The sequence below is a fragment of the Crinia signifera genome, chromosome 7 (genome assembly GCF_055691185.1).
Source record: "Crinia signifera chromosome 7, ASM5569118v1, whole genome shotgun sequence".
In the NCBI taxonomy this organism is placed as follows: Eukaryota; Metazoa; Chordata; class Amphibia; order Anura; family Myobatrachidae; genus Crinia; species Crinia signifera.
In genome coordinates this window covers 49224011-49240959 of record NC_139223.1, presented here as the reverse complement: position 1 = coordinate 49240959, position 16949 = coordinate 49224011, and the positions used below count along the sequence as shown (strand labels likewise).

The 16949-nt window shown below is 43.4% G+C and overlaps 1 protein-coding gene across 1 annotated transcript in view; it reads right to left on the bottom strand.

Annotated features, from left to right (window-relative positions):
* Nucleotides 1-11560, bottom strand: part of ABCA3 (ATP binding cassette subfamily A member 3) — a 51061-nt gene extending 39501 nt beyond the window's left edge. The window contains exons 1-6 of the mRNA XM_083153023.1: nt 11209-11560; nt 2744-2834; nt 2373-2628; nt 2080-2207; nt 1810-1975; nt 603-862 (exon numbers count right to left, since the gene is read on the bottom strand). Of these exons, the coding sequence (XP_083009149.1) occupies nt 603-862; nt 1810-1975; nt 2080-2207; nt 2373-2628; nt 2744-2797 (864 nt within the window). The 5' untranslated portion in view covers nt 2798-2834; nt 11209-11560. The remainder of the gene's footprint in view (nt 1-602; nt 863-1809; nt 1976-2079; nt 2208-2372; nt 2629-2743; nt 2835-11208) is intronic.
* Between the last annotated feature and the right edge of the window lie 5389 nt (nt 11561-16949).

Genomic DNA, 16949 nt, shown 5'->3' with positions numbered 1-16949 from the left:
ATTTGTTATACAAATACAAACTGTTGTGTTAAAAAAAAAAATTATATTTCCTATATAAAGTAACATTACAGGTAGTTATGATGAATAAAATGTTTTCTTGGCAATTTTCACACTTATTTTGACAAATTCACTTGACACTCAAAGGGTTAATATTACATGTTGGCTAAGTTTTTAGTCAAAATCTACTATTGTTTGTGTTTTATACTTTAAACTACATTATGTTATTGGTGCTCCAATTAGATGCAACAGTTCACTGGTCCTCAAACTCGGTCCTCAGGACCCCACACAGTTCACATTTTCCAGATCACCCGGCAGGTGCACAGGTGCATTAATTACTCACCGACGCATTTTAAAATATCCCCAGGTGGAACTAATTATTCTACTTGATTCTGAGAGGAGATATGGAATATATGCACCGTGTGGGGTCCTGGGGACCGAGTTTTAGAACCTGTGCAATAAGCCAAGACATCTATGGCCCAGAAGAAAGCATTAATAAATAGTATTCCCTGATAAACGCAAGCACCAAAACACCAAGAGCCAGAGCTCACAGGGAAGACGCAGTAGAATGAGGGATCTATCTATGTACTCATCACCGGCCTCACCTTCAGCTTCCGCTCCTTCTCCAGGACCAGGGCACGCACAATGCTCAATGAAGTGTAAGTGAAGCTGAGCATTAGGAGCAAGGGAAGTTGGTTCTGTATAGCCAGGATGAAGAGGTCATTGACATATGGTGGGAAAGGAAACCGTTGTATGGCAACATCGACTTTATCCAGGAAAGCCCGTCCAGTATCATTGGCGTGATAGTACATGATTGCCTGATCTACACGGTACTGCATTGCCAGGAAACCTTCTCGCTGATACCCTGGAAGAGGAAGAGTTCATTTAATATAAGGAGACCATAACAAAAGCAATGTCATTTTGCAGAACATAAAGACTACATAAACCACACAATGACAACAGCCTACTAACAGCAAAGTAACAGAATACATATGTACTTAAGGGCGACTTTGGGCTGAAAGTCACTCAAAACAGCATGTTTGAGCGGCTTTCAGCTCAAAGCCGCCCAGTGTGTGACCCGTCAATGAGCGATGAGCGCTGCTGCGCACTCCCACATCATCGCGGGGAAAGCAGCTCATCTGCGAGCGGTTTTGAGGGCGGCTTTGCATAGCGCCTTCGCTATGCAAAGCCATCCTCCCCTTACTGATGGCGCCGGGCATGGGGAAAGTCACTTAGTGTGTATGCACTGAGCGGTTTTCCCCCCCAGCGATGAACGCGATCATCGCTGTCCATACACGCTGGGCATAGTCGCCGAGTGTATATGGACCTTTACACTACCAAAACAATAAAAGTACATAAAGGGGATAGTAGAACCACACTCACTTTAAATAACAAATATAGATAAGGCACAAAGAGGCGCTGATGAATATGTTCTATAGACAAGAAGCAGCAGATACTGGGGTAGATGCATTAAGCATAGTGAATAAATAAACTGGAGATAAAGTGGAAGGAGATAACGCATCAGCCAATCAACTTCCAACTGTCATATTTCAAACACAGACGATTGGCTGGTTCGTTATCTCCTTTCACTTTAGCTCTTCGCCAGGCTTAATATATTGTCCCCAATGTACTGAATGCACAGACGGGATACAGACTAGGTTAACATGCATAAGGTAGTCCACTGAAGGGGCGACAGGAATTAGATCAACATACCCTACCATCCGCTACAGCATGGTGGGAGAGTAAAATAGTGTGCCCAACGCATGGCAAGCGCAGACACACACACATACAGGTATAAAAGACAATCTTCACCTGGTGTGCCTCCAGTCTTATCATTTTGCTCCCGTGGTCCTGGCAGCTGGAACAGTGGGTACAGGTACCTTGTACGCCAGTTCCGATCTACGTTTGGGTTGAGGCCAGTTCTCTCATTCATCGGAGCATTACGAGGGCTGTATTTGAATCGTAACTTGTACCGGACCTATGTTAATGGCATGAAAATTGTTGATTTAATACCACCATAGTAGAACCCACTACAATAACCCAAGTCGACTGTATATAGCAGTGTCTCTGCCGGAGTATTACCTGCAGTGGTAAGGGATCATCACTGTTGTTGAAAGCGTGTTCAAAGACCAAAGCGGCCAGCACATTTCCCGATTGGTTGTCATGTTTGATAAACTCCTCGAAATCCCTTTCCGTGGGAAATCCTCGGGCTGGAGGGACGGTAAAGAGAAACATATACCCTTACAAGGCTGTGCCCACCAAAATCAAGTAGCTAAATAAAATTCATATTCTTTTATTATTATTTAAAAGGCAAGGGTTTGGAGAGCATTAGAAACAAATATAGGATCCTAAAAATGACAACAAAGCGCCCTTACCATGGATACGAATTCCCAAATTCTTCTCCACCGTCTTTACGATCTTCTGGACAGCGTCACTGTCAGATGGAACGTACGCTAACTCCCAGTTTCTCTTGGAGTAAAAGAACCAAGGCATGGTGGGAAATTCCATCTCATGGTATAGCGTTGCATTGGGGTAGGTCACTGACTCAACCTTTTTTCTTAGGGCAATGAGAATAGCAGAAAACAGGAGCGGGAGAGCCAACTCAATTACCGTCACCACCACCTGGCGTTTCTGTGGAAGGAAGAGGTACAGATAAAGTTGTAACACTGCTCGGGTGTAGAGGTAACGCTGGCAAGCTGCCCACATTTCTCACTAGTAATCAGTGTCACACAATCACCCCCCTCACCTGTAAAATGTAATTCTTCCAAAGAAGGAGCCCCAGCTGTCGGAACACGGCCATGGTGAATTCTTTTGGGTGTGGGGTGGCCCCGAAGCAGCTGTGTAAGAGAAAACCAATGTCAGCCAGTCATGAATTGTCTGTTCCACCAGAACACTAACTCAATTTCCATTCAAGAGTACGTAAATAATCCCTCCGTCTATACCAGAGCTCCAGTTCCAAAGCACCGCTCTATGCGGACAGCTACTCACTTCGTCATCAGACCTAGGGACCTGAAAAGCCACCTGAGGTAGAACTTTCCTGCCAGCAGTGTCTGATAAGGAGGGTCGTCACGCGAATCACCATTCAGACCTTATAAAGTAAAAATGCCATAGGCGCGCTCCTCTCTGAGCACACAGCACTTGTTGCTGTTAAGTGTCCTACAGGTTTACCGACCAGTACAAGTGGAATACCTAGGCTGGGGGAAGGGAGAGCCTAATGACGCAGACTATTGCGACACGCATGCCCTAGTGCAAAGCTATGCAGAGTGTGCACTCCTGAGCCGCCACGTACCAGGAAAAAAAAAAAGCTGTTACAAGAACAACGCTCTGCAGAACTTTTTAAGACTGGGTCATCTTTCTACAATGGAAGTTTAAATAGGATGAAACAGAGTTTAAGGAGCTCACTAGAGATAGTAGGACTGTCTTCCCTAAACCGTGACCGTGACAAGAGAGCATATGGTGTTAGTAGTAAGCCTGCTCGAAGCAAAAGCTCCGAAAGCTAGTTGCGAGGAGAGAGAGATGGTTTTACTTGCTGCCAACAGATGGCAGTGTTTCGGAGGCACACATACACTAGATTATATATATATATATATATATATATATATATATATATATATATATATATATATATATATATATATATAAAATGTAGCTTATACTGTAGGCGTATGTATAGATCTATTGGTTAGATGGGCGATCACATGTCTCACTTACAGCAGCTAGGCTGCTCGTTTCCAAAAATAGTTCTGCGATACATCCCTGCTTTGCATATGCTGACTACACAGTACCACTTCCCTGTGCCCTGTAAACAAATCGTGTTTGGGGTGCAGATGTAGGGTTTAGAAGACAGTATTAAAAATATGGCAACAATGGCAATGTTCTGTATTATCACATAGATTGTGACTATCAAGCTGCAAACTCAATAGCAGCAATGCCAAATAAACAATTCTGTGCTGCTCTAGAAAAGAATACTGTACAGCGCAAGAGACAAAGGGGCCAAATTCACCCCTGATGTTTGGGGCTTGCACATTTGCGAACCCCAGGAGGGAACGGCTCTGGCGTATTCCACACTCGTGGAGCAGTTTGCTCAGTAAGGGGAGGGACGGAGGTGGGCAGGGGAACGTCTGGAGTTTTAGGGGTGTCCCCACATAAACGCTTGGTGTTTCACTGCTAACAGACATGATGTCAGCGTTCATCCCGAATTTGTAGTACAGCGGCCATCTAAAAAAAAAAAAAATATATTGACTTACTTTTCAGACCGAAGGCTGGAAAAATCATACGATAGTGAGTGACCATCGAATGATTTATCCTCCGCTCGGCTGCATGGTCATTTTTTAAGTACAGCCTGTAAAGTGACCTTTAGACACGGATTGGTTGGTCCTTGATCTATCTCCAAGCTGTGGTAAATCTCCCCTCTAATCTCCCGGAACGGACAGTGTATTTGGGTCACAGAACAGCGTTTCCAACTGCTCTGTATTTTTTCTGATTACATTGAAACTGAAAGGATGTTTTCTGGATTTTTCCCTGCGTACTGAATCATCCAGAGAATATACGGTTAAGGGAATTTGCACGCAGCTGATAAAACATATAAACATTTGGGAGCTGCCCCATCATTGTTACTAGGACTACTCAAATATTTTAGTTTTGTTTAGAGAAGGAATAGTTCTAATTTTGGAACCAAAAACAAACAGGAGATGTGTGAAAATGACCAGCGACAAAGGGTTTGCGGACTCGTTTTGCAGACTATAGCACGCTGTGTATACGCTGTAGATATTGATCAACAAACGCACAGCGCATGGATGGATATCGAGACATTTTGTCGGGGTGGATGCACACTAATCGTTCTGTGTAGCGGGGGTTGTGGTCATGTAAACTAATAGCAGCCTGTGGGTAGAGATAGGTTGCCGATTTCAGATGGGTCTTTTGAACCCAGCCTGGAGTGGATGCATGCCCATATACTAATAAGGGCAGTATGGCTGGCACGGAAGGCATTCCCCTTGGGCAGCACGGATGGTGTAACGGTTAGCACTGAGGTCATGGGTTCTATTCCCACCATGGCCCTAACTGTGTGGAGTTTGCATAATCTCCCTGTACTTGCGTGGGTTTCCTCCGGGTACTCCGGTTTCCTCCCACAATCCAAAAATATACTGGTAGGTTAATTAACTCCCAACAAAAATTAACCCTAGAATGTCTGTGTGTGCGTGTACATGTGGTAGAGAATACAGATTGTAAGCTCCACTGGGGCAGGGACTGATGTGAGTGTTCAAATATTCTCTGTACAGCGCTGCAGAATATGTGTGCGCTATAAAAATAACTGGTAATAACCAAATAAATTGAGAGGCACAGGTGGTCAACATTGCCCCAGATGTACAGGAAATCCTGGCCACAGGTGCACCCTGTGGCACCCTGAGCAATGTGACTTACTTTTGTAAAGTAAAGATTACAGATCAATTTACATAGAGAACAGACTATGCTAATGTACTGAAACCTGAAAATATGAATTCACTGGCTATTGCACTGTACTTGGTTTTCGTTGCTGTCACTGCAGTTGTCCATGATATAGAAGTGCCATCATTGCTTAAAAATTTCACTATATAAGCTACCCATAGCTTGACCATTAAACAAAACCATTACAGAACAACAAAGTCTGTGGGGTCTGAGTGCGAAGACTTGCGGGGAAATGCTATAGGGTCAGAGTTTGCAGAGGGATGGGATTTCAGACAAGATTACCGCTTTAAAATGAAGGGCAATCATATACAATTAATAATTACAATCTGAAAGATGATCAGAGCCATTTGGCGGTTACTTTTGGGTAAATACATTATACCCACACGATACGCATGGGTATACGGTTTCCTGCTTTGCCTCTTTACAGAGGAGAAGCAGAAATCCACGGGGGTGGTACGAGTGGCTGACTGTCAGGATTCCAACGGTCAGTATATCGACATCGGAATCCCGGCCGCCGATGCTCCGAAATAGAAGCGAGCGCAAAAAAAGCAACAGGTTCTATTCTCCCTCTATGGGGGTTGTGGACCCCCGTGAGGGAGACTAGCCCCTGTCAGTCGAGAAGTTGAACAATCGGGATTCCAATGTCGGTATAGTGACCGTCCGGATCCTGTCGGCCCGTCACCCGGCACCTGAAATCCACATGGTGGAGATGTATTACTATCTCAGATGCCAAAGTGGGAGAGTGAAAACTCCCCCGTCAGCGATCGCTGCCAGGCCTCCACAGACCAATAGCCTAGTGCTGATGGGCTGTGTCTCTCCCCTGGTCAGCTCCGCTGGGTAAACGCAAGATCTTGTATATGCAAGATCTCCTGTGCAGTCACAGCCAGCAGACATCCCTGTCCCTGCTGTGGTGTATGGGCAACCTGCAGTTGTCAATATTGACCCCGAGCCACAGGCCAGGACAAAATCTTCCCTCTTGCTTAAATGGGCCAACATTGATATATAGGATGTTTGCAGTTAGGATAGTAGGACAATGGGATGAGGTCTACAAGAAACATTAATAAAATAGTTTATACTCAAGCCTTTATCCTACAACATGTTGGCCAGCTAGAACACCTGCTTATAAACAATGCACATGGGCACTTTAACCAGGCCTGGCAACTATCCATGAATGATTTGCTAGGTGTCAACCTTCAGTGGTCAACTCAATGCATGTCAACCCAAGAACCGTATACCCCTGTAAGTTGGGATCCCAACAGTCGAGCTTTTAACAAATCGGGATTCTGATGTCGGTCTACTGACCGTCGGAATCCCGACTGTCGGGAGGCCATCCGGCACACGGAAAGCTAAAGGTAGGAGACTTCTTACTGCACAATAAGTCAAAGACTCTAGAGAAGATGCAGTTCCTGTATTCCAGCAGTGGGCCATATGTATGCCATAACATTACTGCATGCATACACTACAATAGCCTTTATTCACTATGCTTTGAAGAAGGCCAGCGAACACACAGTCCATCTGTTTCTCAGGGCACCAGCTGAATAGATATCCCCGACATCATCCCATCCCCCTCCTGCTAGACCACACCGTCTTATCTTTCCACACAACTAGCACTTCCTACAAAAACCACACACAATTATTTTACTACCACCAAAACAACAAATTACCAGACAGTGATGTCCTTTAGCTCCCTAGAAAACATTTATTCACACCCCCATACATAGAACTAACAATTTGAATGGTCTCGGTTTTGAAGACAAATTGCTAAGCAAGTGGAATTGATGAAATTGATGACTCAACAAACTGAAAGGGAAATGCTCTATCTATATGTAAAAGTATAAATCCAGCAATGTAATAGTGGATTACTCATATGAGCGTAACACATTACAGCTGCTGCCTCCCTGTGTTATGTTCCTAGAATTTCCCGGACACATCCAACGTCGTAACAGTAGAGTTTGGATGAGTATCAGGAAGGCTGGCAAACACGGTCTAGGTTGTCTGTCAGTAAAAGGTCAACACTAAAAGGAGAACCAAGTCAACATTGGCAAAATATCGACCCAACCATAAGATCGACAGGAGATTTTTAAGAATTTTTCCGATTGGGTACAGTAAGGAGCTAGGCGCCTGGCCCAAAGCCTCGTGAGCGAAGCCAGCCATGCGACTGGAAACGATACACTAATTAGGGGTCCACTTGCTCAGGTGAGAAACTCATGTTGACCTTTTGTAAATGTCCACATTGTGCAGTTGACTTTAGAGGTTTATTCAGACCCGAGTGCTGTTGTGCGTATTCCCATGCTGAACGATGCTGACTTCGCATGCATACGGATCACAGTGCGCATGCGTGATGCCAAACAGTGACAACAATTTGAATACATTTTTTAAATTGCAAGCTGGACGCTGTTGGACTGACAGGAGGCAAGCATTTGGGGGTGGTAACCTGACATTTTCCGGGAGTATCATTATAAACTCAGGCGTGTGACATCGGCACTGGGCTCTATCAGCCTGTTTCTATGGCACGGTTATAGTATGTTCTGGGTTACGCAAAGACTGCACACGCTGGGGCCTAAACTTTGGGCCTAATCCAGACCCACTTGCTGGGCTGCGATTAGCTGCCCAAGCGATAAGTGAACGACTGCACATGCACGAACTATCTGACCGAAGGCAGCAAACACTGACATCAGCAGCGGCCTCCTTCTCCTCGCGGCGTTCGCAGCGCTGAGTGAGTCTAGACTTGGTGCTGGGGGAAATCATTTGATGGTGAATCATTTTCCCTGTGTGCGTGGCTGTGTACGCGTTTGCAGCCGTGCACAGAGGCGGGGGGAGTGCGTTTGGCTGGTCCGGAGACATACTGAGGTTATCCAGATGATAGATCGACAATGTACAAAAAGGTCAACAGGTGAATGTTGGCAGATGTACTGTAAGTCCGACAGACACAAAAGACGACATGAAAATGGTGAACTTTTTGTTGTGTTACATTGTCCCAAATGTAGGATGTGCTTTATGTACTATACACATGGACATCTATTGGGAATAGTAACCTGTGGGGAGCAAAGCAGAGTGAGTCACCATGTCCAAGGGGTGGCTAATCTGAAAAGGTTGAACGTTCTACTGATGGTGGTTATATAACAAGAAAGATCCTAGATCTGGCACAAAATAAAACAGGACGGACTTAAACACAACTGTTTCAACATAGACGTGACTATAGGATAAAAAGTATCAGTAATCAGCACTGATCTAGGCAAGGACTAATTCCCCATAGGGATGCATTACCCTGGTAATGCTACTATACGCTGTAATGTCTGTAAATAGAATCTGCAGAAATGTGGATTGTGATGTCATTGTAATCAGTGATTATGGCCTGTATAAATCCAGTTATACCTGTGACTCCATAGTCATGGAATTCCTGGCAACTTCTGATAACTATATAAATTACAACTGGAGCACATTACATCATATAGAACGTACATGATTTCTTTGCAGTACATTAAGCCCCACCCACTCAATATGCTTCCCAGCGTTGTATTACTGGGAGCTGGGATATCTCCTACTAACATATAAATGCACGCACATACAGTACATTAAGCCCCACCCACACACTATCCTTCCCAGTGTTGTATTACTGGGAGCTGGGATATCTCCTACTAACATATAAACGCATGAACATACAGTACATTAAGCCCCACCCACACACTATCCTTCCCAGTGTTGTATTACTGGGAGCTGGGATATCTCCTACTAACATATACATGCACGCACATACAGTACATTAAGCCCCACCCACACACTATCCTTCCCAGTGTTGTATTACTGGGAGCTGGGATATCTCCTACTAACATATAAACGCATGAACATACAGTACGTGTCAGTGCCAAGCCCCGATCTCCCAGCTTATGTTTACACAACTTATATATCACTTCTCATTAAAACAAGTAAAACAAAGCAAATAATTTTATGGCAAGCACATACACACATGCCGATGCCAGAGAGGGAGGAGGGCATGCTGCTTTCTGCATTCTCCCAGCATTCCCCTTGATAACGATCTGCTCCGTAGTAAAAAAAATACATATATATATATATTTTACTTGCGACGCTGACCTCATGGGTCCCGCGCATCAGAAGCACAAGCTCCTTAACACTGAAATTTTGTCTAACTTTCCGTATGATTTTGATAGTCGACAGTCACTAGGTCAACACAAGCATTAAGTCATCATAGAAAAGGTTGACATGAAAGAAGTTGACATGATATCATGGGGGGGGAGAGGGGTTTAAAGGTGTTTTTTCATATTAATAACCAGCATGCTGGATAAATCTACAATCGCCAGTGTCAGTGTTCTCACCAGAGAACACCGGCCCTGACAGATCACTCAGCTTCGTTTAGAGCGCTGTGTGTAGGCCCCTAATGGTGGCCATACAATGCTGTGATGTCTCGCAGCAGTGTACGGCCAGCCAATACCACGCAAGCCGCTGGGGTGACAGGGATGCATGCAATCCATCACAATTTGTTGCGATGGATCTCATGCGACCCTGCTCCCTGTCCAGCACACCACCGGGAGGGAGGTCCAAGGTCAGAAGGCCAGCAGGTCCGACCACCGACTCAGGTCCAATGCGCACCGTGCCTGAGGGGACATCAAACGGACTCGAATTGGGCCGAATTGAATCGCCCCAAATCGGCTCAGTGAATGGGGGCCTTAACACGACAAATCGACAATGTCTGAATTACAACTGGTGTAGTATCTGTTGTGCACTTTGTATCACAGATTAAACATCTTACTTCTGTAGGGTGGGAGGGATGCGGGTCTTCTGAACAATAGATTATAATGCTACGCTATTGACACATAGTAAATGTGCACATTTCTTATACTTTGGCTAAAGGGTACGTAGATGACTCATAAAGTAAGTAGATTCCACTCTGCAGGTAATTCTGTGCAGGAGCAGCTGCGAGAACTTTCTTTATGCAGTGTTTTCTTTCGACATATACAATATATCAATTGTATATTTACAAATGATTAGACACAAGATAAAGGGGACCTGCACATCTCTGGGAAGCATATCGCACATCTAGGTTACGCATAACACTCTACCATTAACACCTATTCCAAAGGCCAGTAAAGACGAACAGATAGCAAGCTCTTGGGTGCAGCAATTCTGCAGTTAGTACTCAGTAATTTATACACTGTCTTATAAACAATAATAAAAAAAGAAAGGCAACAAATATTCATGAATAAGTACAATACACCCCCCCCCCCCCCCCCCAAGGGAAAGTTAGTCCTATGAGCAATGCAGGCCGGTCATTCTTGATGTACCGGATTCTTAGCCCAGAAATAGAACAGCTTACCTTTGGAAGAATGTAAATATTAAACTTTGTTATTTTTTTTTCCCTTTGTCAAATATATCTGTGTGGCACCAGCACGCTCCTGGTTACAGGGTCGTGGATGGCAGAGCCTTACAGTCAGTATACCCTGGGACCCCCAGAGTCCATAGCTAGTGGGCCAGTGGCTCAGATCTCTCTAACAAAGGAAGCACTGACTGGCTGTATTACTGTAGGTTGCCAGGCTCTGAATGGGAGCATCTGAGGTGGGGGGTGAGTATAGGTCTCTGGGTGACCCCTTGGGACCACCAGCAGCAGCACAGTCTCTGTATAGGAGCTGCTGCTGCTGATAATGCTATTGCATGGGGCAGTGTCTGTCACTGCGGATCATCTCCCCTGATAGTAATGAAGTCAGCAATATTCCCTACTGCATATCAGACCCCAATCTACTGTGTACAGACCCCAGTTCATGCCAGTCTCCCTCTGTCTGTAGTCTTCAGTACAGGGCACCTCTCAGGGCAGGGGCTGCAGTCTCATTGTGTCTCCTGCTCTCGGTGAGGGTTTCAGGTCCTTTGGTGTCTGGTCTTTGTTGTACACCATAAGGCCTCAGACAATGCCACCTTGCTGTTAGCTTCCGGCCGTCAGCTGGCTGCCTTTCTGGGTGGCTGTCTCCCGGTATGTCGGGAGACAGGTGCAGCAGTCTCTCGCCGGAGATGTCTCACAGGGAAAACAGACTGCAGGTGACGTCACCGCCACCACAGAGACACCAGCTTCGGCCTCATCCAGCAGCCGCTTCCGCGTAGGTCACATGACCCGATGTGGACTGCCTTGTCACGTGATACCTGTACTCTCAGCTAGGGATGGGACAGAAAGAAAACATCAGTTAAATTATGCTTTTCAATTTCAACATTGGTTAGAGAAAACATAATTTACCTAAACATTGGTACTCTAAAATGTTAACCGATGTATCTATATTTTTATTTAATAAACTGTCTACTTAAGCATATAATACACTCATAAACTTCTGAAATGATAAATATTCCTTCTATTAAGTTTATCTTGTTGGTGGCTTACAGTTTATACACACACACACATTGTATATATTATTCATGTTTTAAGGTAAATATAGTTTGTTACGGAGGGGAAACAAATTCAGCATTAACTAGCAAAACTTTATTGCAACAACTCACAGCAGCTCACAATCTGCTATTTTTAAATATTTTAAAAGATACTTTCTCATCTTCGCGGCCACCGCTTATGCCAGTTACGTTAGCTGCGTGCTACGTGAATCGCGATTGTCCGCTCACGATTGCTCACCACGCTTCTGGCTCGGTGACTCGCTTTGCTTCGCTCGCCACAACATTACTAATGGCGTGGATCCCAAAAATAACCCTTGCGGCTTGCCGTACGCGATGTAAGTTCCATAGCGTAAGTGGTGGCCGCAAAGATGAGGAAGTACCATTTTTAACTTGATTTATAACAGTAGCAAAAGGCTAATAACTTAAGTTGAACATAGAAAATAACAAAAAAGGGCCAGATGCACAAAGCTTCAAAAGTGATAAAATGGAGAGTGATAAACAACTAACCAATCAGCTCCTGCCTGACATTTTTTAATAACAGTCTGTGACATGGCAGGTAGGAACTGATTGGCTGGTGGTTTATCACTCTCCATTTTATCACTTTTGAAGCGTAGTGCATCTGGCCCAGTGTGTGTTACGGTTTTGTATCTGTTTTTTAAGTCGTCAATGATTATAAAACAAGGAGTGAGCTGCCTGCCGAAAGCAGTGACCGCACCACACAGTGACACACAAAAGAAAAATCATTGGAAAATTGAGTTAAACATTGGGGGAGAAATCTAGCAATGTTGAGGAAGCATTGGATCCTCAACATTGCAGGGTTAAACATCAAACATTGGAACTATAAATCTGATGTTACCGATGAAACATCATATGCTTACCCATCCCTACTCTCAGCCATAACACTACTATGGTTATACTTGCTTGCCTATCTGACCCTCTCCATGAGGGATACAATGCTCTATTCCTGGACTTAATAAAGGGGATTGGCTTGCAAAGGCGCAAGTCAAAAAGGGCAAATGTGCTTTTTGGGCGCACTTTTTATATGTATTTATGTAATGTAATGTTAATTCATTAAAACGTTTTTTAATAATTTTTTCTCTTTCATTCGAGAAAATTTCTCTCTGTAATGAATAGAGTTAAAAGTCATCCTTCTTTTAGGTAAAGTCTTAATAAAAGTTAAGTTTTAATGAATTAACATTACATTACATAAATACATATAAAGAGTGCGCCCAAAAAGCACATTTGCCCTTTTTGACTTGCGCCTTTGCAAGCCAATCCCCTTTATTCAGTTGTAATTTCTGAATGTTTGGGCGCACCACCAATTGATGACTAGTAGAATTTTCTTCAATAGTTTAAAATATTGGTCTTAACATGAGTCTAAATAATAATTTGGTATGAATTACAGTCTGTGCGGATCCACCCCCCACTACCAATACTATTCCTGGACTTCCCAGATAATGCATGATTGCCATCATCTATGGTGAAACACCTGTCATCAATTACTCACCACATGTGTTGGCAATCATACTTCACCAGAGAAGTCAAGGAACAGAACATTTTTTTCCCCTCATGGAGAGGGTCAGGTAGGCAAGTATGACTATTGCAATAGTGGGGTATAGGTTTTAGTATCTGCATGTATATATATATATATATATATATATATATATATATATATATATATATATATATATATATATATATATATATATTTATATATATATAATTATTATAAATTTACTTGGAGGGCAGCTATTAATAACACTGGTCAACACATGGGTAAAAACTGGAACCAGACAGGACCCCTGAATGCTGGACCGGACAGGCTCCATTCATCAATATCTGTCATTCTGGAGCTTGTAGTGTCTGGTCCGATGGTGCCTGTCCAGGGGGCTGCCTGTGACACCTGTCACCAGGGAGAGGAGGGGGAGAGAATAAATCCTCCCTGTATGGTCTGGGCATGTAGCAAAACCCGGAACAGTCTGGACCACATGACAAGGCTGTATTCTTGCCTTCCCTATATCCCTGATGAAAGTTACCACAGGCATCCCCCCAAACAAGACCCCCCCCACCCCCTGGATGGGACACACTCTGCCAGACACTACAAGCACCGGAATGCAGAGTTTGATGTCCAGTCCGGAATTCTGGGGTCTTGTTGCTGCATGGGGCTGGTCCAGACTGTCCCAGTTTTTAGGAACTGGAGAGAGAAAGAATTGCACTATGGATGCACACCGAAAGAGAAGAAAGTTGTTGGGGGAGGGTAATTTGCCCCAAAAAGAATTTTATTTAAAAATTTAACTTTTATTTGTATTTAGGACTAAAAAGAAGAGAGGCCAAACTCCTGTGTCGATTTTTTTAATATATAGAATCTCACAGGGTGATCTCCTTCTGGGACTTTAAGAGTTTAAAAAGACTTTAGACGTACATACATGCAACATACATTAGTGATGTGCAATAGCACGAAAGAAAGAAATGTGATATTTGAAGGGATAAAAGTTCCCCTTGAGCTGGCTACAAATGATGCTGTGGATTGGTTCTGCTGTGTTTTTCTGGGTTTAATTCCCAGTCAAGGAGGTGTTTTTTCCTTTCTATGTCCTTTTTAGAGGTTTTAATTCCCGCTCTAAATGGACTTATGTGGGTATGATTGTCAGCACTTCATGTCATCTTTTGTGGATATTGTTGTGTGGTTACATGCACTTTCTTATTTAGGTGGCTTCTGGGTATCTAGGTATCTGCAGTTTGAATCCCAGACTTAATTTGCGCAGTCTCTATTTCTGCGTGCCACTCATGGGTTAATTGATGGCTATCTTGGCTCTCTCTCACAGAGCTACTAATCTTGCTAAAAAGGTGTTTTAGCAATTTTTATTCCCATATCACACATGGACCATCTCACATTAATGTTATACGGTACTAGGATTTAATAAATACCAGATAGTATATTATTTACTGGTTTCCTAGTATCTTTTATTCATTGTATGCCTGGGTGGCTATTACCATCTCGTGATATTTTTGGGAAAGTGCACTCTATTTGGGATGGATCCTATTTGGATATATAGAAACTGATCGCACCCAATATAGTTAGTTACCCTTTTACTATATTACTGGCTTTGATAACCCAGATTTTGATCCTTTTTTATAAGCATTGAGGTATTGCCTCTTTCGGGTCAGCCAGAACAGGGTTAATAATCCCTTTCCCCTCATTCCCCCAAACTTAACTGTCCCAGTTTTTACCCAATCCCTATTAACAGAATGGAAATCATAACCTGCTAGACGTGCCAGCGTTTCATATCCTTGCAAACCTGTCTTTCCGAACTTATAAGGATCTTATATTGGATCCTGCTATTATATTTCCTTTCACATTGACTTTTCAAAATTTCGATGTATTTGTTACTTTATCCAGGGACAACGAATTACAGATCTTTATATAGTAAGGAAACCAACAGAAATACCATTTTATTGGCTGGAAGTGATTGCCCTTCCTTCCTTAAGTGGGGCTTAGCCTACTCCCAGCTGAGAGAATTTCTCACATTTGCAGAAACTTGCACAATGCTTTTTCACAAATGGATATAATGATATTCACATTTTTAAGCAGAGGCTATTCAGCTGAACTTTGTTTTTTAAAAAGCAAAGGTTCAAGTACTATCTAAAAACCACGAAGAATCCTACTATCACCCAGAAGAGACACTATAACTAACAGGAATATATGGACAAAGGATTATTCCAATAACAGCACAGAATTGATGAAGGCAGCTAAATAAATTTGGCCTATTGTCATCCACACCAGGATCAATCTCTACCAGCATTGAATAGTACTATTTTGCCATCTTATAGACGGGGAGGCGACATCAGGGACACAGTTGTCCATAATGATAGATCTGGCTTTAAAGCCCCTAAGCCCAAGCATTTTTTACACGTAAATCCGGCAATTATACATGCTTAGGGTGGAATACGTGCAGTAGATTAGAAACTGGAAATCATTTTCTTCATCCACATTTGGGAAAACAATTCTTAATTTAACATCAATGAACTTGTACTAGCCAGCATGTGGTTTTCTATATCAGATGCCCCTGTGGCTTTTTTTAATGTGAACAAGACTACCCGACAAGAGAGAATTGCTTTGCAGTGGTCCAGCATCCAAGCAACCCTGGAGGGCAAATGATCGGATCGCCCAGCTGCCAGATTTTCAGCATAACTTTTCTACCATCCACTAGAAAATTATGGATTGGGTTCCTCCCGATACAAGAGGCGGAGACAGAGGAAGGACTCTCCTACAATGGGAGGTGAGGTGGATCTATGAGTTACAGACAGTCCAACCAATAGGACTTAATGGGATACTAACATTTTCCAGTTCCTTCAATTCTGACAGTTTGATGGGGGGGGGGGTTCTAGGTCCATCTATATTTCTGATTAAATTCTCTGCTTGCATTGATCTATGCAGTTAACTCTATAAATGTTTATTTTGAGATATTATTGCAACAGTTTTGGCTTCCTTGGGCTAGATTACTTACTGCATCCTGCATCCGACCGCGCAAACCTACGTAGAATGTAGAAACTGAGGCGAAGCCGTTCACTACATATGCGCAACTTCGAAAAATGCCACACCATCTATCGGCAAACACATTAACCCACTGCGATTAGATACAGCGCCGCTACAGCAAAAGTCTCCTTTTCACTTTGGCACACCATATACATTAGTGTTGGAAACCGCAGGTACATACTTGCCATTATAGTTCTGTTTTCCCTACCAATTCAAATAGGACGGTTTAACTCACAACACAAATAAATATCATACACGATGAGTAAATCATTTCTGCGCTCGTCTCCCCACTACACAGGCACCCAAAAAAGAATGGATCACAGTTGAATAGGTGGATCACCTCCCATCATTCTAGTCATATTCCACCAAAGTAATGATTAAGGACTCACGCAAAGTATTGTGTTTTATTGGGAGTTGATAGTATTGCTATATAGCATACCTCCCAACTGTCCCGCTTTCCGCAGGAATGTCCCGTTTTTTGGGGGCGTTCCTGCTTCCAGCCCGAGGCCAACATCTGTCACCCATGAATAGATGCTGTGCGCATGCGCACAATGTCTATTCATGCCCCCACAGCAGCAAAAAAGGGGGC